The sequence below is a fragment of the Protopterus annectens genome, chromosome 2.part2 (genome assembly GCF_019279795.1).
Source record: "Protopterus annectens isolate FY-2018-M chromosome 2.part2, PAN1.0, whole genome shotgun sequence".
In the NCBI taxonomy this organism is placed as follows: Eukaryota; Metazoa; Chordata; order Ceratodontiformes; family Protopteridae; genus Protopterus; species Protopterus annectens.
The window spans coordinates 296,760,682-296,787,443 of NC_056730.1; the positions used below are offsets into that span (position 1 = coordinate 296,760,682).

General features: G+C 42.6%; 1 protein-coding gene across 1 annotated transcript in view; it reads left to right on the forward strand.

Moving 5' to 3' along the window:
* Nucleotides 1-26,762, forward strand: part of CHD1 (chromodomain helicase DNA binding protein 1) — a gene marked incomplete in the record, with an annotated part of 4,694,407 nt that overhangs the window by 4,579,864 nt on the left and 87,781 nt on the right. Inside the window, 1 exon segment of the mRNA XM_044063873.1 lies at nucleotides 6,636-6,846. Within this exon segment, the coding sequence (XP_043919808.1) occupies nucleotides 6,636-6,846 (211 nt within the window).

A 26,762-nucleotide genomic window follows, 5' to 3' on the forward strand; every position in this document is an offset into this window, starting at 1 on the left:
ACACGCTCTTACCTCCTCTGCAGACTAGCCATGGCATTGTGGAACACAGCCTTGAGCTACCAAGTGAATCTACAAACTCAATTCCTGCCAGGAAAACTAAATACACTGGCAGATGGACTAAGCAGAAACCTCATGGACCCACACGAGTGGAAACTGGAACCAAGGATTTTAAACATATTGACAAGCAAATGGGGAGCCCAGATATAGACCTGTTTGCCTCCCCCCAGAACCATCAATTGGACAAATTGTGCACAAAGATTCCCCACAAATTAGCTTGGAAAGTGGATGCGGTTTCCTTCAGCTGGAAAAAACTATCAGTTTATGCCTTTCCTCCTCTACTCTCCAAGGTACTACTAAAGATCAAACGGGACAAGTCAAGGACGATTTTAATTGCACCAGACTGGCCACGCCAACACTGGTACCCCTTCCTGCGCAGTGTGTCACTCTTGGCCCCATGGCACCTGCCTCAGACTCCTTCCCTGTTGTGTCAGCAGGGGAACCAGATTCTGCAACCTCAGTTGCAAACCCTGAACGTTGCAGCCTGGCTAATTACCTAATCTCTCCTTTACCACCCCTCAGTAAATAAGTGATGGATATCATTTTAGAGTCTAGGAGGCCTAGTACTAGAAAATCTTATGCTGCAAAATGGAAAAGATTTTGTACCTGGAACCAATCTCAAGGGATGAGCGCAACAGTGCCCAATTTACCTCAGATTCTACAATATTTGACTGAGATGCTTCATAAGGGCTTGTCCTTTTCCTCCATCAAAATTCATGCCTCGGCCATTTCAGCTCATTATAGCACAGAGCCTCCCCTCTTCTCTCACCCACTGCTCAAGCAGTTCCTCAGAGGGGCCAAAAATTTAAGGCCACCGAGGAGAGCTCCAACTCCAGCCAGGGACCTTAACTTTGTCTTGGTGAAACTCACTCTTCCTCTTTTCGAGCCAGCTGCTACTGCAGATTTAGGTGGAAACAGTTTTCAGTATGGGCTTCGCAGCAGGCATTGGATCCATTTACTGCTCCTATGTCCGCAGTAGTAGAGTTTTTGGCGGGGATTTTTCAGCAAAGTGTCAGTTCCTCCACGAGTCCAACTGGCTGTAATTTCCAATTTTCGTGTGGGAGAAAACATGACTTCATTAGCCTTTTCTAAACTTTGTAAGGTCTTCCTTGAAAGTGCCTTTCTTCTAAAACCCCCAGCGAAGAATCCTTCAGCCCTGTGCAGACCTTACTTTCATGCTTCTTAGTCTCCCCTCCTTGCAAACCTGCAGTTTTGGTAGATTTGCAGCATCTATCTTGGAAGACTGCTTTTTTGGTCACCATTACTTCTGCCAGGAGAGTGTTAGAAGAACTTCAAGCACTATCCATCAAAGTTCCTTACATGGTTTTGCATAAAGATAGGGTTTTTCTGTGTACTAACCTGTCCTTTCTTCCTAAAGTAGCATCAGAGGCCAATATTAATTAGACTATCAAACTTCCTGTCTTTTTCCCTAATTTTCAGAGTAAGGGTGAATGTAAATTACATCTGCTGGATGTCCACAGGCAATTACAATTCTACTTGCATAAGCCAAAAGCTTTTCGTAAATCTTTTCAATTGTTCATTTCTTAATCAAAACCCTTTTTAGGGAAACCAATTTCTAAAGTGATAATGGCTCGTTGGATTTCCAAATGCGTTATTCGAGTATATTCTGTCAAGGGAATTTCCCCTCCTGGTCAGGTAAAAGTGCATTCCACCATATCTATGGCTACTTCAGCGGCCTTTTGGTTCAGGCTGTCGCTGGATGATATTTGTTCTGCAGCTACTTGGTCCTCATCTCATACCTTCATTTCTTATTACAAATTGGACATCGTAAACAGGAACAGGCCATCCTTTGGCTCTGCCATGCTCCAGAATATCCTTCCATGAGGGCCACCCAGGTGTTAGTATCTGGGGACTCTGTCCCACAGGATGAAGACCAAATGAAGTCAACTACTTCAGATAAAGAAGTTATGTACTCACCATAGTTGTACTTCATTTGTCTTCAACCATCCCCCTCTCCTTCCTCTGACCTTGTCACTATTGTCCTGGCCATATGTATGGAAGATGGACATCCAAGGAATGTCCATTTTTATGCTTTGGCTCAGGTTTTTTTTTGGGCTGCCAGTAATGGTAAGGTCTTGTTGGGTCGGGTGTATGTTATAGGTTGAACAGCAAACTCGATCTGAAGGGAGGAAGGAGAGAAGGGGCATTATGGGTAAGGGGAGGAGCTTGGAGCTCTGATCAGATGCTGGATAGGTGGCCATGTCTAATCTGATACAGATCCGTAACCCACAGGTTGAAGACAAATGAAGTACAACTACTCAGATGGAACGTTATGGTCAGTACATAACTTTTTAACAGAAATTCATGTGATGTAACAGTAGTAGTATACATTACTGTGCAGCAAAATTAATAACACACAGTCTTGTCACAAAAATACAGGACAATAAGGGAAAAGCAGGGAAGGAATCAAATGCCGTCATGGAAGTATCGAATAGAGAAAACTGTAGCAGTTAAGAAATTGTCAACTGTTAGAAGAGTTGAAAAGAGGCAAGAGATCAACAAAAATACTTAGAATGATCTACATGATAAAAGCAGCTCTCCGTATTGGAACACATCAGAATCTGTCATACAGTATTACAAATAAACTAAAGATATCAGCTCAGACAAAATATATATAGATAAATAAAATGTACAAAATAAGCAATTCATTGATGATCCAAAAAGGTTTTTATAGAGCATTGGGAAACAAAGCAAAAGGAACAGAAACACCACCAACAAAAAAAGTAGTAGAAGACACATTTTGGAAAAATATCTATGAAGACTGTGTGGAACATGACAAAGATGCTGGAATGGATATAAGTAAATTAAACAGTTAAGTTCAAATGTACAGGATATGAAATGGGAAGAAGTAATGGCCAGAGAAATTGAAACAAAATTAAGAAAAGCTTCTAACTGGAAAACCCCAGGCCCAGATGAAGTACCTAACTTTTGGATAAAAGTGTTAACATCATTAGAAGAAGACCTAGCCCTAATAACTACTAATGTGCGCACCCCGGACAGACACCAGTCTGATTAACAACAGGAAAAATGTTGCTCCTCCTTAAGAGTGAACCTGCACACTATCCTAAAAACTGTAGACCAATAACCCGCCTTCCAACAATGTATAAACTTTATACTGGAATTTATGCCAACAGTTTATAGTCATTTAGGAGAAAATTCAAGTCATGGCAATAGAATAAAAGGGTAACAAAAGAAACTCCTGTGGAACAAAGGCTTATTTGTTGTTAGTCATAATGGAGAATTTTAAAAAGAGGCAGAATCTAAGTATGGCATGGGCTAGATTACAAAAAAGCATTTGACAGCATCACACATTCATGGAAAAAGGAGTACTTAAAAATATATAAGATACACCCTGCATTGATCAACTACACTACAGTGACAAACCACTTTGCACATAAGCCATGTTAAAGGATAAATTATTATCCCAGGGATGAAAATTCAAAGGGAGATAGGTCAGGGTGACTCTTGCCATCGCTGTTCTTTTGTCTTCCTTTAATCCATTAAGCTGTCTACTTAACAGATTAGGTCATGGTTACAATTTGGCTGCCAAATAACAAAGGGTAAAGTATAGTCCTTCAGATGAGATGAAAGCACAACCTCAAGTGGTTAAAACTTTCTCAGATGATATAATAATGTCACTTGCTCTTGATAAATGTGTAAAAACAACATTTAAAGCAGGAAAGCTGCAGCAACAAGAAACTATCAGTCTGGGTCAGGAATGTGATGTAAAGGAACTTTACCAGGAGGGAGTGTATAAATGTTTGGGAACTCATGAAAGATCAACAATAAAACATGAACAAATGCAAATAAAACTCAGTTAAGAATGTTTTAGAAGACTAAAATTAATACTGAAAACAGCCCTGACATCTAGGAGCAAAGTCCATGGTACTGGATCAGTTGGACAGGAAAACGAGAAAAATACTTCATGCTTATCAAATAATATATAAAAATCAGTGTATACCAAGATTATATATCCCTCGTTCTGAAGGCCGTATGGGTCTCTTGAAAATTGTTCACATTTATAGACCTGCAGTCGTAGGATTGCATACATATATACTAACCTCATCAGATCCAAACATAGTGAAAGTTTTGGTGCATGAAGAGTGTAAATCTAAGATGACTTCCTTGAGCAGTTTAGCAGAGGCATATCGGTATTAAGCAGGAATGGAAACCAAACCAGAAATAGATAAAAATCAGGCAGCAACTGAATGTGCCAAAGAACAAAAGAAAGAATATAAGGAAAAGGATCAGATGAGAAGACAAGAAATGTGGAAAAGGTATGACTAAAGTTGAAGTACTAAAAAGTGCAGGAACAACCTCATGTCAATCAGGACCTGACACAAGAATGGTTAAGGAGAGGTGAATTTAAATCAAAAGATGAAAGGTTAATATTCATGGCCCAGGACAGTGGACTAATGTACACAATGAGTCACAAAGTCCATTGAACACGTGGAAGAAACAGACAATATGGCAGGTTCTGTAAAACAAGATCGGAAACAGTTGTACACCTTGTTGCTGGGTGTGATGCATTAATGGCAGAAGGCCTGTATACTGAAAGGCATAATGTGGCAAGACTGTTGCATTTGGAATTGTGCAAACTTTACAGTATTGAAGTTGCTGAGAAACATTGGAAATCCTAGCCACAAAGCGTCATAGAAAATGATTAAGTTTGTATCGCATGGGATCACCCTTTACCAACAGTTCAAAAAACAGATGCGAGAAAACTAGATATAGTTGTCCATGAAGAAGATTGATCATTGAAATTACAGTATTCTGTTATTATAATGTCTTATGAACAGAGAGATAGAAAAGTCATAAAATGCCATGATATACAGGCAGAAACAAGGGCATTGATGAAGGAAGGATACACATACATTTCCAGTAATGCTAGAACTAGTGGGTCTCATAAAGAAGAATTTGCAATCTTATTTAGATATGCTGCCGATGCATGTAACTTGTTATGAATTGCAGGAAGAGTCAGCTCAATACTAATTTCACAACCTTTAATCATCCTTTCAGTTAGGAATGGGGTCCATTCCTGTCTTGGTATTAGAAACCCAAAAGACTTGGAGAAATTAACGTGGGATCAGATGCCTAGGTATGCTGTCCTAGTGCAGCTTATGCTGTCACCAGCATATGCCAATATAGGGATTGCGTTCCTCCAAGCACAAGGGCTGTTGAGCTTAAAAAAAAATACTAGAATACAAATAAGGATAGTCCTAGCCACAACCCTTTTGAGGAAAGCTGCCTTTTAAATCATCTGATGCAATAAGAACATGCATGTTATTTCCAGTAGGTGCTCCAGAATTTTCTTTTTCCACTTTGGCTGGCTTCAACAATAACTTACTTGTGTATCTCTGTATATGCGCATTTTTATTTTTTGTTGAATTGGAGAGCAAACTAGAATTAGCCCAGTGATAGTGAAGACATGGGAATAATAGCTCCAGGCATACACAGAATACTTAAAAATAAATAAATAACTAAATAAACGCAGACAAAGAAGTAATCATTCATTCATTATCTTGAAAGTGCTTTATCCAGTTTAGGGTTGGGTGGAGAAAACTGTAATACGTGATGTCAAGTAACAGCAGTAACACAGAAAGTAGTCATGTAAACCTCAACAGTAGGCCTGTGTATCACAGGTCAGAGTCCTATGTACTTGACACACACACACACACACACACACACACACACACACACACACACACACACACACACACACACATCTGAACATTACCATTTCATCTTCCAGCAAGTCCTTGGAATATGGGATGAAACCAGAGCCTCAGTTAAAAATCTATATGAATGCCAGACAGAAATGCAGCCTTAACACAGTAGGTATCTGAGCCTAGAACTAACTAAATCAGAGCACTAAGTTTGTGAAGCAACAGCTGTAAGCTGTCCACCACTATGCTGTCCTTACACAGGAATATACAGTGAACATCGTAATAATGAAGAATGCTTATTTGCGTGAGGAATTGGTAAGAGGTTATTGGGGATGTTTATGTATACAATATTTACATAATAAAAACTGTGCTTAATTATTGATTTATCACCTGAACAGATAGAAGAGTAGTGATGCACATTAAAAAAGATGCACATTTGTGGTGATTGTATACGCTAGGCATAGCACTTATGATAACAATAAAGTCTATTTTTTTGGTAAGGAAAGTGCAGATATACAACAGGCTTTTTCATTAGCACTGGAGAAGGGAATTAAATAACTGTTAGAATAACAAATAACTGAAGCGTATATACTTGTTTGTGAAATGATAGTTGACATACCAGAAAAAGACAAGCAGAAAGGTTACTACAGTATGCAGGATTTTTTTATATGGAAATAATAGATGTAGGGAAAAATCCAAAAGAAGGTGGAGGGAAATATGACAGGAAGTTGGAGAGCCATACAAGGATGGTGGGAAGAGAGGGACTTGGGAATTGTAATGCCTTTCTGATTGTTTTACTGCTGAGTAGTTGACTAAATCTACTTCTGCATGCTATTTTAAAGTCTGGATTTGCTGCTTTGTGAGTTGATCGTGTTATTTTTAAACTGACAGAAGTAGAAAGGTTGAAGGAGAATTCTCACCATGATGACAGCAGCAGCAGGGATAGTTATTCTTCTGAGAGGAATCACTCATTCCACTATCATGATCACAACAAGGAGTGGCACCAGGGTGATTCATACAGAAAAAGTGATTCTTCAGGGAAAAGACCATACTCTGCCTTCAGCAATGGCAAAGATCACAGGGAACGAGATCATTACAGCAGGTAAGTGGCACGCCCTGACTCCTCCTGATTCATTTTAGATATTAACTGAAATGTCACACACTGCTTAAATGTAATGTAAGCTGTTCTCCCTTGTTTTTTGTGCTTGCATTGTGTAGTGTTCATCCTTAGAATTACTAATCCAATATAGACAGTTATCCGTACAGATTAGCCACAGACAGACATCTGTCCTTTTAACTTATCTTGCAGTGTTATCGGACTTTCTTAGAGTGAAGTTGGTCTCCTCTTCTCATCATGTACATTAGCTTGGTGCTCTGTAGTAAAGTGGAGACCAGCATGTTCCATCTTCAGTTGTTTTATTCAAAAAGCATATGATTGCCAACCCATTTTTTTTCCTGGCAATTTCTAGAGAGCAGCCAGTACCAAGTTTAAGTAAATCTTTTTTTTTTCTTCCTTTTTACTGATCACTTGTTAAGCTACAGTTGTTACTTTTCTTGTTGCTGTAATTATTGGCTTAGGTTTTCTGATTCATTTTGGATTTTTTTTCCTGAGGTTAAAAAATAGTTTTGAAAAAGATTACTAACAACTGTGCCTTTGGGAGACAAATTCCACTGAAAGATTATTCTCCATAACGTTTTGATGTTCATCGTGTTTCACTGTTGCAGTCATTACACTTGGGTTATCCTGCTGGCAGGCTACCCGCAGTCAGCCTGAATTCCAAAGTCCTGGTCTGGCGTCGGTTGCTGTCGCCTCTTCCCTGATGTCAGTGCACCAGGGGTATATAAGATGCAGCCGACGCCATTTTCTTCAGTCCTCCTTGCCGCGTGGTGCCCGAAGCAAAAGCAGTTCGCAAGTGCCGGTCGGCCGACTCCTGAGATTTTTGAATTTGAATTTCAGATCCGAAGTCTTCAGTAAAGCTTAAGTACCCCATTAGGGAAATTTTTTCTTGCTCCAGACTGATGTCAGTAAAAGTTAACGATTGTATTTCTTGTGGGAAACAAATACCTTATAAGGTTTTTCATTCTTACTGTATTCCTTGCCTAGGCCGTGACCACGATGTTGCTAGTTGTCAGTTTTGTGCTAGATTCAACCAACGCACTATTAAGCGTCGGTTCGATTTTGCTTTACATTACTGTGGCCGAAGGTTTAACTTTATCATGCCGTTGGAACAACTGATGACCGGAGTCCATAAAAAGTGCAAGGACAAAGAAAAAGACAGGCATCCGAGGTCCAAAACCAACGACGAAGCCTCTTCTAGGCCAGTCGCCGGTTTTCAGTGAGGTGCTTTCGCAGCCCCTGACACCCACTACCTCAGAGCCACAGGCCGCCTCCGACTCCCACGTGGAGACAGCTAGGCCTCTGGAAACTCAAGGTATTGGGCCTAGGAAACAATTCCCTCAGATGGGTCCAGAGCCGCTGAGCAGGCATCTGCTTCTATGAGTGTTTTCAAACCTACACAGCTTACTATCAAGACCTCTTCAACAGCCAAGGCAAAGTCTAAAACACCTTTAAAGACAAAGAAACAAGTACAGCATTCTCCTGGACAGTCATCCATGCCAAAGAAACAGATGCTCAAAATTGCCGAGGACCTAATTACTTTGATCAGGGGCTCCTATCCCCCACCTGATAAAAGGCCTAGGCAAGACACTAACTATGACTCCTCTGACCAGGTTTCTATTTCTTCTGACTCCTCTTCAGAACAGGGATATTCTCTCCCTCCCTATGAGAGGACTCTGATGCTGAAGAATCTATCCCTTCAGACTCTCCTTCTGAGGACTACTCTTTTGGGGAAACCCTGCACACCATGAGGGAACATTTCCATTGGGTTAGCCAGGATTATACAGAATCCAAGAAAAGGCTCAGAGACTTTCTTTTATTGCCTCAGCACAGGCCTCTTGCTATCCCCCTGTACTAGATATTGTTGATGATGTTTTTTCTGGATCCAATTTGACTCCTAATTCTTTTCTCCCTGCACCAGTTAAGCCAGATAGGTACTACAGGGTTCCAGATTCTCATAAATTTCTTTATAAAAACCTTGCTGCTGATCCAGAAACTATTTTTCAGGGTCCAAAGGGGTCAAGGCTTCCACTGCAAAAAACCCTGTCCCCTCTGATAGGGATTCTAGGGCTCTAGACAGACGGGGGGAAAAAGTTTACACCTCTGCTACTTTAGCTGTAAGGGCTTTAAACTGCCAGTTTCACATGCTTAAATATCAACAATACCTAATGTCTTTGCTAAAAGAGAAAATGCTTACAAGCTCTGAATGTCCTGAGAACAAGGAAATGCAGGATTTATTGCATGCAGCTGAACAAGTGGGAAAGCATACTTTGCAATGTGGTTTTGATTCATTAGAGGCATCTTGCAGAGCCGCAGTTACAGGTTCTGTCATTCGAAGGCATACTTGGTTAAAAGAACAGAGTTTACCTGATCATGTTAAAGCAAAATTATTGGATGCTCCATTACAGCATGATACTTTGTTTGGTGTTAAGGCAGAAGAGGTGTTAAAGAAAATGGAGGATAAAGCAAAATCAATGCAGACAGTAAAGGATTTCTTACAGGTTCAGCCACCTAGATTTAGCAGGAACTGGCCTTCTAAAAATTGGTCCTTTCCAGTGTCAGACAGGCCACAAAGAGGCAGATACAGACGCCCAAGAGGCAGATCTCAGCCCCAAGGCTCATACAGACCTAAACAATGGGGTGCTTCAGCCCCCAAAGGCAGAGAAGACAAATCACAACCTTATAGGAAACAGTCCCAATGACTTTCCTCTACAAATGCCAAGCACTTACCTTTTGGCAGCACCCTTAGGGGAAAAGCTAGCACTTTTCTCACAGAATTGGCACATGATTACCCAGGACAAATGGGTACTGAATATTGTTTCTCAGGGTTACAGGTTCCACTTTCACACCCTACCAAGGTCAAAAGGTATGCCAGACCTGCCGCAAAATCAATGGGCAGAGGCACAAAAACAAATTTCTGCTCTCATGGACATGAGGGCTATTCAAAAAGTACCACAGCAAGAACAGGGGCAAGGATTTTACTCAAGACTTTTCTTGATACCCAGAAAGGACAAAGCCTGGAGACCAATACTGGACCTGTCTATTCTAAATACTTTCCTGGATGTTCCAAAATTCAAAATGTTGACACTGCAGCAACTTCTAGCCATGCTGGGCAAGAAGGCTTGGCTAGTTACTTTGGACCTCAAAGAGGCATACCTGCATTTCCCAATCAGACAATCTTGCAGAAGATACCTCAGATTCATAGCTGGCTCAATGCATTACCAATTCTCTGCACTGCCCTTTGGCTTATCTACTGCGCCCAGGGTCTTCACAAAATGCCTGGCACCAGTAATTGCATTTTGCAGACAAAAAGGAATTCAAATATATCCCTACTTGGACGACTGCCTTAGTCAAGCAGAGAGCAAGGACATTCTACTAAAGCGTCTGGCGTTTGTAAAAAGATTACTAATTTGCCTAGGGTACACAGTAAACAAAAAGAAATCAAAACTAGTGCCCTCTCAAGATATAATATTCCTGGGTGCAAGCTTAAATACAACTACCCAGATGGCTTATCTCACGCCAGACAAGCAAAGGCAACTGACTCATTACTTTCAAATGATGGCAACAAAGACCCAGCTACCTGCAAGAAAAATTCTGCAGGCTTTGGGCTTCATGGCATCCTGCATCCTGCTAATTACATATGCAAGACTGCATGTCAGGAAGCTACAATGGTATCTAGAAAGTGTTTGGACTCAACATTGCCACAGCCTGGAAACAATAACTCTTATTCCCTGCCTACAACAGGAGTTTTGATGGTGGACACTGGACTATCACCACAACAAGGGACAGCCTTTCCCTTTACCCACAGCCAGGCAGACACTAACAACAGATGCATTGGATTATGCCTGGGGGGCACACATGGCAGGAAAATGTATTCAGGGCACATGGCCCGCGGACCAAATGCATCTTCATATCAATCAAAAAGAGATGCTAGCTGTACAGAATGCCCTGACAGCCTTCAAGGATCTACTACATCCAGGACAACTATTGCTAAAGACGGACAATACTACAGTTATGTGGTACATAAACAAGCAGGGGGGCAAACATTCATACCCCCACTGCAGGCAAGCCTTGACTTTGTGGAACACAGCACTGACCTATCAAGTACATCTGCAGGCACAATTCCTTCCAGGAAAGAAAAATAATCTGGCAGACGAACTAAGCAGAAACCTCATGGACCCTCACGAGTGGAAACTAGATCCACAGGTCTTCAGCATGATAACAAGGAAATGGGGATGCCCAGACATAGATCTTTTTGCCTCCTCTCACAACTGCCAACTTCAGAGATTCTGCACAAGGACTTATCACTCACAAGCATGGAAAGTGGACGCTCTATCATTCAGCTGGAAAACCCCAACAGTTTATGCCTTTCCACCACTGCCTCTCCTTCCCAAGGTACTCCTAAAAGTCAGACAAGAGAAGCCAAAAATTATTCTGATTGTCCCAGACTGGCCACGTCAGCACTGGTACCCAATCCTAAAGAGCTTGTCTCAAGGCCCAGCCTGGACTTTACCTCAAATTCCTAATCTTCTGACTCAACAAAACAATCAGATCCTGCACAGCCAACTCAGAACCTTAAATCTGGCTGCATGGCAAATAATATAGCCACTCAGAGCACACCTCTCTCTAAAGCTGTTATGGATGTCATTTTGGAAGCCAGGAGGCCCAGCACCAGGAAATCTTATGCAGAAAAATGGAAGAGATTCTGTGCTTGGAACCAGGCACAAGGACTTGAACCACTTGTTCCAAATATTCCTCAGATTTTACAATACCTAACTGAGATTCTGGACAAAGGCCTATCCTTCTCATCAATTAAGATCCATGCCTCTGCCATTTCAGCTCATTACAATACAGAACCTCCTATTTTCTCACATCAACTGCTAAGACAGTACCTCAGAGGGGCAAAAAACATAAGACCCCCAAGGAGAGCACAGATACCTACATGGGACCTCAACTTTGTCTTGGAAAAGCTCACACTGCCTCCTTTTGAGCCAGCCAATACAGCTGATATAAAATTGTTATCATGGAAAACTGCTGTACTCCTAGCAATAACTTCAGCAAGAAGAGTCTCGGAGTTACAGGCATTAATGGCAGTGGAACCTTTTATCATTTTTCATCCGGACAGGGTTTCTCTAAGGACAAACGCAACATTTATGCCAAAGGTAGTATCCAGTGTGGCTCTTAACCAAACCATTCATTTGCCAACATTTTATCCATATCCCCAGAATAAAGGGGAGAGACTTCTGCACTCTTTGGACATACATAGGCAGCTACGCTTCTACTTGGACAAAACAAAAGCTTTCAGAAAAACTAAGCAAAACTGTTTGTAACATATGCTGCAGGATCACAAGGAAAGACCATCTCAAAGCAGACTATTTCAAAGTGGATAGGACACTGCATTTGTTTCTGCTATGCACAGCATGACAAGTCAGTGCTTAAGAATATTAGGCCACATTCTACCAGGGCAGCAGCCACTTCAGCAGCCTTTCTCAGAGGAGTACCAACCAAGGAAATTTTGGAGGCTGCAACTTGGAGTTCAGTGCACACTTTTACCAAGCATTATCACTTACCTCTTTACTCTAAATCCAGAGCAGGCTTTGCCACTGCAGTTCTGCAGGGCCTCATAGCCACTCCTAATCCTATTTAGACCCAGCCGCCCTACCTCAGCTTTGGGATTCAACCCAAGTGTAATGACTGTAACAGTGAAACATGATGAACATAGTACAGTTGTGTACCTACCATAAATGTAGATGTTCAAGTGTATTTACTGTTGCAGTCCAGGTTACCCACCCTCCATCCCCCTTTCTTTGCTGGGACTTATCTATACTTCTCTATCCTATACAACCTATGTGGTGTATTTGCTTGCAGATGAAGGTATTGTTTTATTTTACTGTATGTTTTTATAAGCAGTATGCACTGCCTACCTTCTTGGGGGCACCTGATATCTGGGGCAAGAAAAACTGAAGAAAATTGCATCGGCTGCATCTTATATACCCCTGGCGCACTAACGTCAGGGAAGAGGCGACAGCAACCGATGCCAGACCAGGACTTTGGAATTCAGGCCGACTGCGGGTAGCCTGCCAGCAGTATAACCCAAGTGTAATGACTGCAACAGTGAACACACTCTAACATCTACATTTATGGTAGATACACAACTGTACTTTTTGAGAGAAGACCATCAGGTTTCCTTGAGTGAGCACTGTAAAACTTTTAATAAGAAAACACTACTGTGTCTCCATAGGGCAAGGGGGAGTGAGAGCCCCCCCCCCATGCACATTTTTACAGCTGCAAGACCTGTAGGAATCATGCGCGTGTCGCACACTAATGTGAATTAATTTAAATACAAAAGTGCGTGGAAAGCTGCTGCAAGCACGCTGCCAGAAGTAAGGATAACCGCTGCATTACTTCTTGGTGATAAGGTTTCGGCTCTATGAAGTCCAGATGTTCTTCATGTTTCACTGTTGCAGTCATCAGACTTGTTTTATCCTGCCAGGGGTAGCCCTCAGTCGGCCTGAATACCAGAGTCTTAGTATTTCTGCATCGGTTGCTGTCACTCCAGGACTAACGTCAGGTCATCAGTAGTATAAAATCAGACAGCCGACACCATTACATCAGTCTTTCTTGCCAAGGAGCCCGAAGCAGTTCACACGAGTGCCGGTCGGCCGCTACCTGAGTTTTCATTTCCAAAATTGAAATTGAAGTCTTCTAAAGCTAAGTACCCTGTTGGGGATCCTTTTTTCTTGGTCTAATCGACGTCAGAAAAAGCTAACAATTGTCTCGCCTGTGGAAAGCAAATACCACACCGAGATTTCCATTCTTACTGCATCACCTGTTTAGGCCCAGACCACGACGTCCCTCGCTGTCAGTTTTGTGCTTTGTTCAACACCAGAACTATACATCGTCAGGCCCTTGTTGTAGCTAAATACTTTCCCTCTCAATCTCCGTATTCCGAAATGGTTTTGGTAAGCCATCTGACTGCCAATCTTCTGAAAAAACGTAAGAATAAAGACAGAGAGACCGCACAGGTCCAAAACTGCCAACAATGCTTCCATTAAGCTAGTCGCCAGTTCGCCAGTACTCAGCGAGGTGCGTTCGCAGCCCCTGATGCCTGCTTCTATGGATCCGCAGGCCGCTACCGAGACCTGTTCGGAGTCCGGTATGCCGCTAGACTTCTTTGACTAAGGATCCTGTGGATGTCTCTACCTTGGATGGGTCCGGAGCCTCTGAGCAGGCACCGGCTTCCAAGGAAATTATTCGCTCTACCGATATTCGACACGATTTCTTTCACGTCTTCAGTTATTTCTAAAACTACAGAGTTTCTAAGACCCAGGGTACGAACTACGTCTACAAAACTGATGACACAAGCTCAAGCACGTGCTTCCATGCCTCAATCTCAAATGCTTAGGATAGTAGAAGACCTTATCATGCTTATTAGGGGAAGCCAGCCTACCCCTTCTAAAAGAAGAAGAGACTTGTCCCCAGCAGCTTTATCTGACCAGGAGTCCTGACTCTGAGGTTTCTGACACTGGAGCCTCCAGACACTGGACCTTACCCAATTCGGCTTTGTTAAGAGCAGATCTTGCCTCTTAAACCTAGTTGATTTCTTTGAAACAGTTACCAAAGCCATAGATGAGGGCAAGGTAGTCCACACAGCCTACCTGGACCTCGCAAAAGCCTTCGACACAATACCCCACTCGGGCATCATAAATAAGCTTACCAGCTTAAATATCAACCCCTATATCACAAGATGGGTTGCAGACTGGCTCAGAGATAGAACCCACATGGTCAGAATTGCAGGTGCCATGTCCGAATCCAAACCAGTTACAAGTGGCATCCCACAGGGCTCAGTTCTGGGACCTCTCTTGTTCGGTATATACTTCTCTGAGGTACAGGCTAACACGGGGGGATTATGGCTGACAAAGTTCGCAGATGATTGCAAACTGGGGGCCATAATCGAATCTCCAGCTGACACAAGCATCCTCCAAAAGGGTCTCACAGAGATAGATTCTTGGTGCCAGAGCCACGGCCTCAAGCTAAATGCTAAAAAGTGCATAGTCATCCCCTTTGGGAAAAACAAGGTGCCCACAAATTACCACATAGGTGGTAATCCATTAAGTACGGAAGAAATAATTAGAGATTTGGGGACCAACGTAGATAGTAATCTCTCCTTTGATAATCACATTGCCAAAGTGGTTAGAAAGACCTTCTATATAGCCCACCTTATCACGAAAGAGTTCGCATCTAGATCAAGAGAGGTCATTGTGCCCCTCTACTCGTCACTCATCAGGCCCATAATTGAATACAATGCCCCTTCTGGGATGTACCTTACCCGACACCTGCAGCAACTGGAGAGACCCCCAAAAGTACCTCACCAAGAGGATCATGGGCTACAAACAGATGTCCTATGCAGCTCGACTAAAGAAACTCCAGCTCTACTCAGTTGCTTACCACCTACTCAGAGGCAGTCTATGCCTGACGTACAAAGCTATGTCAAACCCAGAATTAATGGACATGCTCCACCTCCAAAAAATCCAAGTCCCTTAGAGCTACACGCTCCAGGGACCTAAACCTCAGCACAAAAATAAATAGGACATGCTAGAGGGACAGATTCATTTCCCAGAGGCTCCCCTCACTCTGGAATAGAATCCCAATTCATGTTAGACATAGCCCCTCGCTGACCCTCTTCAAGTGAAATTTGGACCCGTGGATGGGAAATCGCAAATTCACACCTGGGATCTCTCCTGTGTCCCTGCTAGACAGAGGCACAGTAAACTAATCTTAAAAGGGTACCTTCTGTGACCTACTTTACAGAGGCATAGTAGGCTAATCTAATAGGGAGGTGGAAGCTAAATACACTCTGGCTAGGCTTATAAATGCCCTAGGGCAGATAGCCTAGTATCTGCCTATGAATATGAAGACATGCCCTTGTCTGCTTATGAAGATTCAGATGCAGAGGAGTCCATTCCTTCTGCCTCTCCTCCAGAAGATTTTTCTTTTGGTGAAAACCCTACATACTTTGAGAGAGCATTTCCATTGGGAATATCAGGATTATCCTCAGGCCAAAAATATACTCAGGGAATTTTTAGATTTACCACAGCACAGACCCTTAGCTATTCCTCCTGTCCTGGATGTTGCGGATGATGTCTTCATGGAATCCAGTTTAACTTCTGACACCCTACCACCTACTCCCAGGAAACCTGACAGGTATTAGAGTCCCTGATTCTCACAAATTTATTTTCAAAAATCCTACTGGTGACCCAGAGGTAATTTTCCAAGGACCTAAAGGAGTAAAAGCAACCACAGCTAAGAATTCCACCCCTTCGGACAAAGATTCACGAGCTTTAGACATATGAGGTAAAAAAGTATACACCTCTGCAACTCTTGCAATTAGAGCACTAAATTGTCAATTCCACATGTTGAAATACCAGCAACATACAATAGAACTCCTTAAGCAAAAATTATCTACCTTTCCAGCTTGTGCAGAAAATAAAGAATTACAGGAGCTTATGCATTCTGCAAACCAAGCTACTAAGCACACCTTGCAGTGTGGCTCTGATGCCCTAGAAGCATCCTGCAGGGCAGCAGTCACTGGTTCAGTACTTAGAAGGCATGCTTGGCTTAAGGAACAAACCTTGCCAGACTGTGTCAAATATTGGACACACCATTAAACAAAGACAATTTGTTTGGCACCAAGACAGAAGAGGTTTTACAAAATATTAAAGAAAAAGCTAAATCTATGCAGACAGACTTTTTGCAAATCCAACCTCCGAGATTCAGTAGGCATTGCTCCTCTAAGCACTGGTTCTTTCCAGCCCCCTTAAGGCCAGCTCAGACTAGACCTATGGGAAGTAGACCCCCCCCCCGACAGCTGTCCCAGGGAATGCAGAGATCCAAGCAATGGAGTACCTCCACTTCAAAAACAGGGAGTGCTAAGCCACCTCCTTATGGAAAGAACTCACAATGACTTTTCAACTCTACCCCTTACCTCTGCCCACCTACTTGTGCCCCTAGGAAGAAACCTTGCCTCCCATGCAAAAAACTGGGCATCCATCACCAACGACCAATGAGTCTTCAACATAGTGTCCCAGGGGTACATATTTTATTTCCACACATTGCCAACCCCAAAAAGGTTTCCAGATCTTCCTCCAAACTAGTGGGCAGAGGCCCAAAACCAAGTTCATTCCCTGCTCCATGAGGGCAATGCAGCCTGTTCCTGCAGACCAGATAGGCCACGGTTTCTATTCCAGACTTTTCCTGGTACCCAGAAAAGAGGGCACCTGGTGCTCAATCCTCGATCTATCAATTCTAAACATATTCTGGTGATATCAAAATTCAAAATGCTCACCCTCCAGCAGCTTCTTTCTATGCTATCCAAAGATGCTTGGTTAGCCACCCTAGACCTAAAAGAAGCTTATCTGCACATCCCAATCGGGGATTCTTGCAGGAAATATCTATGTTTCAGGGCAGGAGCTATACACTTTCAGTTCTCTGTGCTTCCCTTTGGCTTATCACCTGCTCCCAGAGTTTTCACAAAATGCCTGGCTCCTGCCTTTGCTTTTTGCAGACAAAGAAATATTCAAAATTAACCCTACTTGAACGACTGTCTGATTCAGGCAGACAGTCAGGAAAAGCTGTTGCAGCACCTGACCTTTGTAAAGGACCTGCTGACCTCACTGGGGTATATTATAAACGAAAAGAAATCCAAACTAGTCCCCAGGCAAATAAATTGTATTCCTGGGAGCAAGCCTGGACACAGCATCCCAGATGACATTCCTTACTCCAGAAAAACAAGCCTATCTGATAGGCTACTTCTCTCAACTAGCCACGAGAACCCAGTTATCTGCAAGGAAAATCCTGCAAGCTGTAGGGTTCATGGCTTCCTGCATTCTACTCATTCCATATGCCAGACTGTATATGAGGAAACTTCAGTGGTACTTAAAAAGCCTTTGGTGTCAACACTCTCAGGACCTGGAAACTATCATACCTATAATACCCTGTCTAAGGAAAGATTTTCTTTGGTGGGCAGCAGCATGCAACCACAACAAGGGCCTTCCCTTTTCCCAACCCCATGCCACCCAGACCCTAACTACAGATGCATCAGACTATGCCTGGGGGGAGCACCTGGATAGCAGGTCCTTTCAGGGCCACTGGAGCCCAAATCAAATACATCTGCACATCAACCAAAAAGAGATGGTAGCTGTTCAGCATGCTCTGACAGCTTTCAGACCCCTACTCTCTCCAGGGCCTTTACTATTCAAAACAGACAACACCACAGTGATGTGGTACATCAACAAGCAGGGAGGAACTCACTCTTATCCATACTGCAGGCTAGCCATGACCCTTTGGCACACGGCTTCAGCTATGCAAATTCACCTGCTAGCACAATTCCTGCCAGGCAACCAAAACTCTCTGGCAGACAACTTAAGCAGAAATCTCCTAGACCCACACAAGTGGCAATTAAACCACAGCACCTTCAGCCTTGTAACCCAGAAATGGGGTACCCCGAAAGTGGACCTTTTTGCCTCCCACAACAATCACCAGCTTAGCAAATTCTGCACCAGGAAACCTCACAGCAAGGCCTGGAAAATGGATGTCCTATTCTTCCAATGGGTAAACCTCTCGGTCTGTGCATTTCCCCCCTACCTCTTCTTACAAGGGTACTACTCAAAATAAGTGAGGAAAACCAAGAGCAATCCTGATTGCCCCAGACTGGCCACGCCAACCCTGGTACCCACTACTACACCGTCTGTCACCGCTGCCTCCATGACACCTCCCTCAAATCCCAACTCTCCTGACCCAGCAGAATGGAGAATTCTTGCATCCACATTTGCAGACCCTGACCCTGGCAGCCTGGCTTATTCCCTGACTTTTCCTTCAGTGGCCAGCCAAAACAAGCAAGTCCTGGACATTATACGTGAGGCCAGATTTCCCAGCATTAGAAAATCCTGTGCTGACAAGTAGAAAAGGTATTGCACCTGGATCCAGGCTAAAGGAGCTGAACCAGCACAGCCCTCCCTACCTCTTATCCTGGATTACCTAGCAGACCTACTTCACAGGGGCGTATCCTTCTCTTCTATTAAAATTCATGCCTCTGCCATCTCTGCTCATTACAGCACAGAGCCACCTCTCTCTGCTCACCCTCTCATTAAACAGTAGTTCCTAAGAGGGGCTAACAACTTAAGGCCGACCAGAAGAGCTCCTACCCCAGCTTGGGACCTTAACTTTGTGTTGGAAAAGCTCACACTACCCCCCTTTGAGCCTGCAGCTTCAGCAGAGTTAAAATTCCTCTCTTGGAAAACAGCCTTGCTTCTGGCCATCACTTCAGCTAGAAGAGTGTCTGAGCTACAAGCACTCATGGCTGTGGAACCCTTCATCATTTTTCATGCTGACAGGGTCTCCCTCAGGACTAACCCAACTTTCATGCCTAAAGTGATGTCTAGTGTGGCTCTCAACCAATGTATTCATTTGCCCACCTTTTTCCCTAAACCTCAATATAGGGGGGAAAGGATCCTGCACTCTTCAGATGTGCACAGACAGCTCAGATTCTACCTGGATAGGACTAAGCCCTTTAGGAAAACTGACCAGTTACTAGTCAGCTTTGCAGCAGGGCGGAGGGCAAGGCCATATCCAAACAAACAGTCTCCAAATGGATAGCACACTGTATCCATTTCTGTTACAAACACCAAGGGAAACGACCACCTCAGGGAGTCAGGACAAATTCCACAAGGGCAACCTCCACCTCTGCAGCTTTTCTCAGAGGGGTCCCTACCAGGGACATCCTGGAGGCTGCAACATGGAGTTCTGTTCATACCTTCACCAAGGATTATCACCTGCCTATCTTTTCCAAATCCAGGGCAGGCTTTGCAACTGCATCTTGCAGGGCATACTAGCCAGCCCAAACTCTTCTTGACTGCCTCCACCCTTTACTTCAGCTTTGGGAATCAACCCAAGTGTGATGACTGCAACAGTGAAACACGAACATAGTACAGTTGTGCACACTTGCCATAAATGTAGATGTTCGAGTGTATTCATTGTTGCAGTCCTGGTTTCCCACCCTCCAGCCCCCTTATCTCTCTCTGTCTCTCACTCACTCATTACAGGGCTTTTTGGTATTTACTTTCTACTGGTGGTGTTCTTCCATCATAACCTAGCTACCTATTTGGGGCAAGAAAAACTGATGTAATGGCGTTGGCTGCCTGATTTTATACCACTGATGACCTGACATCAGTCTTGGAGCGACCGCAACCAACGCAGAAATACTAAACCTCCGGTATTCGGGCCGACTGAGGGCTACCCCTGCCAGGATAACCCAAGTGTGATGACTGCAAGATGACTGCAACAGTGAATACACTCGAACATCTACATTTATGGCAAGTGTACACAACTGTACTTTCTCAGTTCTATGAAGTAAGTGATAGCTTCGTTTTAAATGATATTTCTGTTAAGTGATGGCCCGTTTGGTGCAGTGCTAGCTCAGTTTATGCTGGAAGTGAAGGCTCTATTGTGTGTAGTGCTAGCTCCGTTTATGTTATGCTGGAAGTGAAGACTCAAGGGTCCGGTGTGTGTTGGCTCCATTTATGTTATGCTGGAAGTGAAGGCTTTAGTGTGTGTTAGCTTCATAACCGTTTATGTTATGCTGGAAGTGTGTGTTAGCTCAGTTTATGTCATCTGTGACAGTAATTCAAAACATTCTAATTCCTGGAATGATCAAGAAAAGTTATTAGGATATCCTCTTCATAAACGCAGTTTCACCAGTTAGGCCTATATCCATAGAATATATTGAGGTGGAAACAGATCACAACCACCCCCTCATCACTTTGTGCTGTACAAGATGTCAAACACTGATTGGGCAGTTTAATACAGTGCTCTTAAGCTTACCACTTACATAAGAATGTCATTTGCTATTGTATAATGCTTTGAGCATGCCTGATAGAGACATATGGTATTCTATGCTGGTCATTTGATTCTTCATGTATTTCTGTATCAGTACTGAAATATATTTATTTTATAATGCCAAACACACTTCAGCAAAAATAGAACAAATAGGCTCATAGGTAGATACTGGGCTATCTGCCCGAAGGCATATATTAGCCCAGCCACGTTGTGTGGTATTCACCACCCCTTTGGTTAGTTCCGTAGGCCCTTGATCTAGCAGCTAGTACCCTTGGCCCCTATCTAGTAGAGCTGTTGGTATGATCCCTGGTGTGAACTTTCTGTTACCCATCCACTCGTCAAGGTTCCTCTTGAAGCGTGATAGTGAGGGGCTCTGTCTTATGTAGATTGGGACCTTGTTCCATGGCAAGGGAAGTCTTTGCGAAGGGAATCTATCCCTCCAGCATGTTCTATTCATTGTTGTGCTGAGATTTATATCCCTAGAGCGTGTAGCTCGAGTGGATTTGGTTTTGCTAAGATGGAGCATGTTCAACAGTTCTGAGTTGGACATGGCTCTGTGCGATAGACAGAGATTGCCTCTGAGAAGGTGGTATGCCACAGAGAAAAGCCTTAGTTTTTTCAATCATGCTGCATAGGGCAACTGCTTGAGGCCAGTAATCCTCTTAGTGAGGTACCTCTGTGGTCTCTCCAGCTGCTGGAGATGCCTAGCCAGGTACATTCCAATTGGTGCATTGTACTCAATAATGGGTCTGATGAGGGAAGAGTAGAGGGGCACCACTACATCCTTAGATCTTGATGCGAGCCCTTTCGTGATCAGATGGGTCACATAGAAGGATTTTCTAACCACCTTGGCAACATGGTTATCAAAGGAAAGCTGACTATCTACTTGGGTCCCTAGATCCCTTATTACTACTTCAGATTTCAGGAGGTTACCTCCTGTGTGGTAGTTCGCAGGTACTCTGTTTTTTCCAAAGGGGATTACTACGCATTTTTTAGTATTTAGCTTGAGACCATGGCTTTGACACCATGCATCAGTCTCGTTAAGGCCCTTCTGGAGGATATCCATGTCGGCCGGAGACTCTATTATAGCACCCAGTTTGCAGTAGTTCGCAAACTTGGTCAGCCACAGTCCTTCAGTGCTTGCCTGTACTTCTGAGAAGTATATGCCAAACAGGAGGGGCCCCAGGACAGATACCTGAGGCACACCACTCGTTACTGGTCCGGATTCGGACATAGATCCCGCTACTCTTACTTTGTGGGATCTGAGAGCCAGTTTGCGATCCATCTTGTGATGTAAGGGTTTATGCCCAAGTTGACGAGTTTATCAATAATACCCGAATAGGGAATGGTGTCAAATGCTTTAGCAAGGTCAAGGTAAGACGTGTGTACCTCCTTTCCCTTATCTATAGCCTGATTAACTGTCTCAAAGAAGTCCATCAGGTTCAGGAGGCATGATCTGCCCTTGACGAAGCCGAACTGTGTGGGGTCAAGTGTTTGGAGGTTCCTAGTCTCTCCATTTATGAGTTCCATAATGATTCGCTCCATTGCCTTACAGATCAGACTGGTCAGGCTTATTGGTCGGTAGTTCCCAGGGTCGGTTGTGGGCCCACCCTTGTGCAGCGGAACCACCGTTGAACTGAGAATCCAGACTAGTTTGATGGTGAAAAAATGTTTTCGCTTCTATTTTTTTTTTTTTTTTTTATTCTCTTGAACAATATGTTTGGCCTTTCCTAGAATGTTGCTGTGATTTCTTATGCCTGTCAGCACTTTTTTTTTTTTTTTTTTTTAATACTGTAAAACATTTTTTTACCATCAAACTAGTCTGGATTCTCATTTTTGATTATTTTTTCAAGGGGCCAAAGAGTTCCATTTCCCACACTCTGCTAGCTTTACTCTGATGTTACATTCTTCCACCTTTTAAGTTACAGCTTCTCACTTCAGTAAATGTGTTATCTGCTGTGATGCTAAGTACAGTACAGATGCTAGTGTTTGTAAATACTCTGAATAAGTAATATAGTCATTGTAACTTTAAAATTATTGCAGTACTTTGACTATTTTATATAGCCATGTTAGGAATGTACGTTTCCTATACTTCACTGTATTTTGAACCTAATGTCAGTGTGCTAGAAATGACTGAAGTGCTGACATAATTTCTACAGAGCTGCCATTTTATACAGAATAAAGGCTACTTTTTTGTCTAAAATGCTGGTGTATTCTGACATTGCTGACACTTATCTTTTCTTATTACTGGTTAACCAGAGGTGCATAGCATGACATCCTCTTAAGCAGTAAATTACAGAATCGGGGGATATTACAAGAATAAATAAAAGTTAAGATTGCTCATTCCAAACAGCAGCAGCAACATGTGTACAGTTCTACTTGGACTGAAGGTGGACAGCTGCACAGGTAATCAGGCCAGCTAAAACTTGTTCTCAATAGTACATTTTGTGAGAAAGAACAGTTGTGGACGGTAAGAAAAAGAATACTATTTAATGTGGTTGTTCTGTATATTCACATTACTTATTACTACATTCCTTTGCCTTAAGATCTGAATATTACACATTTATTATACAAAGGCCTTATGGGAAAAAATTAAACATTTTAGTCTTTGTCTTTTAGATATACAGCTGGGATTTGGACTCTGAGATGATCTCACTTTTGTCTGAGAAGTAAGATTGGTATGCTTGGCTTGATTTCTGTTTCTATCAGTTTTGGAAGGCTGTGCTGAGCCAACTGCAAAATACCACCACATAAATCCTTCCTTGGCTCAGTTGCAATATCCACAGCCACACGTGGAATACAACCCTTCTGTGCTCTCATGGGTTGTCTGAGAGCCCCACTGTTTGTCAGTGGTTAGTTGATTGATGCAATAACTGGTGGTTAGACGTATGTGGGCTCAAACCTTATACCTTAGGTACAGGGTCCTGCATTTTCTACCCACACCACCACATGTGATTCAGGGAGTTTGGCTCATACTTTTGGTCTATTTCTCTTTAAGATTTGTGGTATTCTGGCAATTCATAATGATAGCCCGTTAAGTTTCATTTTTATCATCTTTTTGTTTTTTGAAACACATGGTAACACAAAACACTATTTTAGCAACTTTCTAAGATTATACAAGCAATATTTAAAATGTGACAATGGTTTTGGCCATTTACCCCCCCCCCTCCCCCCAAATAAAGTTTGTATTTTTCCAGATTTCTTTTGCTGTGAAATTGAGAGTTTTAGTTGTGTAAAGTGGATGGTGCAGTGGTAGTGCTGTTGCCTCACAGCAAGAGGTTATGTGATTTGATTCTTGGCTGGGGTGCCTTCTGTGTGGAGTCTGTATGTCCTTCCTGTATGTGTGTGGGTTTCCTCTGGGTACTCTGGTTTCCTCCTATGTTACAAAGACATGCATCTGGAGCATTTCTCCCTGGGCCTCTGCTGAAAATTGGCTTTCTTGCAAGTCAGACTTTCCTGGTAAACAAATGTTAAATAAATAAATTTTACAAGGAGCTGAGAGCTTCAGGGGAAGAGAAGTTTAGAGCTGCTTATTCCAATACTGTTTGCATTGTTAGTAGCACAGCAGGTAGTAGCCTTACTTTTGATGCAGAAAGCTGTGGATTCTTCTTCCACAGTATTCAGATGGATCGTTGATACTGTACTATGTTGTATTTTAAAGGGAGTGGATGCTACAGTCTTGTAAATGTCCTCCTCTGGAGGAGTTGCCTAGTAACTACGAACCTGTTATGAGTTTGCCATCCATTGCCTGTTACAATATTATTAGCTTATCATTTTTTAATATAACATAGGCAATTTATTCTTCAAGGGCTGCAGTCACTTTATTTGCAGATGAAACAATGAAGTAGAGTTGTTTCCTAGCAGCAACCTCTTCATTAGTTAGAGATCCCTTAAATGTGGAATTATTTAGATGACTTACTTCTGCAGAGATTTTGCATATTTGCTGGTGTTGGTGGATTGTAATGAGTAATGACAGAAGTTTGAGTGGCCTTTTATGATTGAAATTTTCTGAAATGTGTAGTTTTGCCCTTATTGGTTCATACATTTTATTTCATTGCTTACTGGATGACTGTTCAAAACTACAGATTTAAAACACATTCTAACAACCTGGTGCTGTATTATGCAAGGAATATAATTTAATACAATCAGGAAGGTGAATTAAGGAATGCATACATGTCTGGATCACCCTAAAAATGTGTTTGAAAACAGCCCAGAGGAAAGTGTGAAAGGCTCAAAATCATGGGCAAATTTTAAGCTTTACTCTTGTTACCAAAGCAATGGATGAAGGTAAAACAGTTCACACCACATTACCTTGACCTGGCTAAGCCTTGTGACACAATCCCCTACTCCTATGTAGTATAAAAGATGAATAATGTAGGAGCAAACACTTATATCACCAGCTGCATTGCCAACTTGGCTCACAGGATGCAGGAGATCAAAATAGGGGAAGAGACCAGTCACCATGGAGTCTGCCAGGGATCGGTGCTGAGACTTTTTTTGTTTGGTGCTTCCTTTTAGTTTTGAGATGTATATGCCAGAGAGCTTTGGCCGGCTAAGTTTGAGATGACTGCAAGCTAGGAGCAGTTATTGAATCACCAAATGACTTAACTGTCATGCAGGAAGGTTTGTCCCAAATAATAACTAATGTGTCAAAATCATGACAATGCCCACTGAGAACTGATCCAGTTGTTTGGCATTTGGGAACTTGTGTGTACAGTGACCTAACGTTTGACCAACATGTGCCCAGAGTCATAAAGCATTTCTATATTGCACAGCTTATAAACAAATTGATTGTGACTAGATCTAGAGATGTTGTCGTCCCCCTTTACAAAGCTCTCATTATGTCAATCATTTTGTATAATGCCCACTTTGGCATGTATATGTCCAGCCCCATGCAACAATTGGAATACCTTCAGAGATACCTTGCTAAAAGGATACAAGTCCTAAACAATAGGTCTTGCATGGACCACCACAAAGATTTACTACTATACTCCGTATCCTACAGAGTGCTTAGAGGTGACATGTCTGGCATACTAGGCATCCTCGGACCTAATACAGATGGACCTACTGAGCATCAGCCAATCAAATGTCATCAGAAATACTCAGTTCAGGTATCTAAACTGAATGTTGTGGCGAGATGGATATATATCACACCAGTGTTCCAGAACAGACTGTCCATAAAAATAAAACAAGCTCATCCGTCCATATTCAAATGCAACTTGGATCTAAGGATGGGTAATAGAAAATGTACTCCAGGATTTCCCCTCATACCACTAATGGATAGAGGCAGTTCCTAAATGTTGCATCATTTACATGGGTCCCCTCAAATTATCTTTGGTATGGTCACAGTTATTCTCACTAGGGCTAATATTCAATTATCAGCCATGAGATAGGTAAGAACAATCCGAAAATGTTAATTCAAGCACCAAAAGGGAATTGGCTAAGCTTAAAATGTCCTCCAAGTGAACCTATGTTGTGGTAGTAAACAGTTATAAAAACAATTACCCTTTTTAGATCACCAAGTTCCCCTGTCACCCTCCGCCCTCCCAGTCTTCAACAGCTGTGTGTCTCTCACCCAAAACAGAATATAAGAAACTTATTGGGCTAGGGCATAAGATGCCTGCGCTTCCCCTAGCTAAAGACCCATCCATCGGTGAGTGCAAAAAAGAGGAAGTCAGTGAAAGAAAAACATCTTAAAAGAAAAGTGGAGAAACCCAAAAAACTGAAAGATGGCATAAGCAGATAGTATGTAGCCACAGAGTTTACCAGACCTACATTATACTGAGGGCATCAGTCTTCAAGGGTTTTGTCTGCTTTCAACTACACTGTCTACTTTTATTCAGTCCCACCTCTCGTAATGCCTTTTGAAAGCCAGACAGTGAAATTGCATCATTTCAAACAATACATGCCTCAGAATTGTATTACTGTCCAAGCCCCAGACACCACATTTCAGATGTTTTCCAGAGGTTTTAGTGCAAGACAAACTATTTAGCTCTTACTGGGTTCTT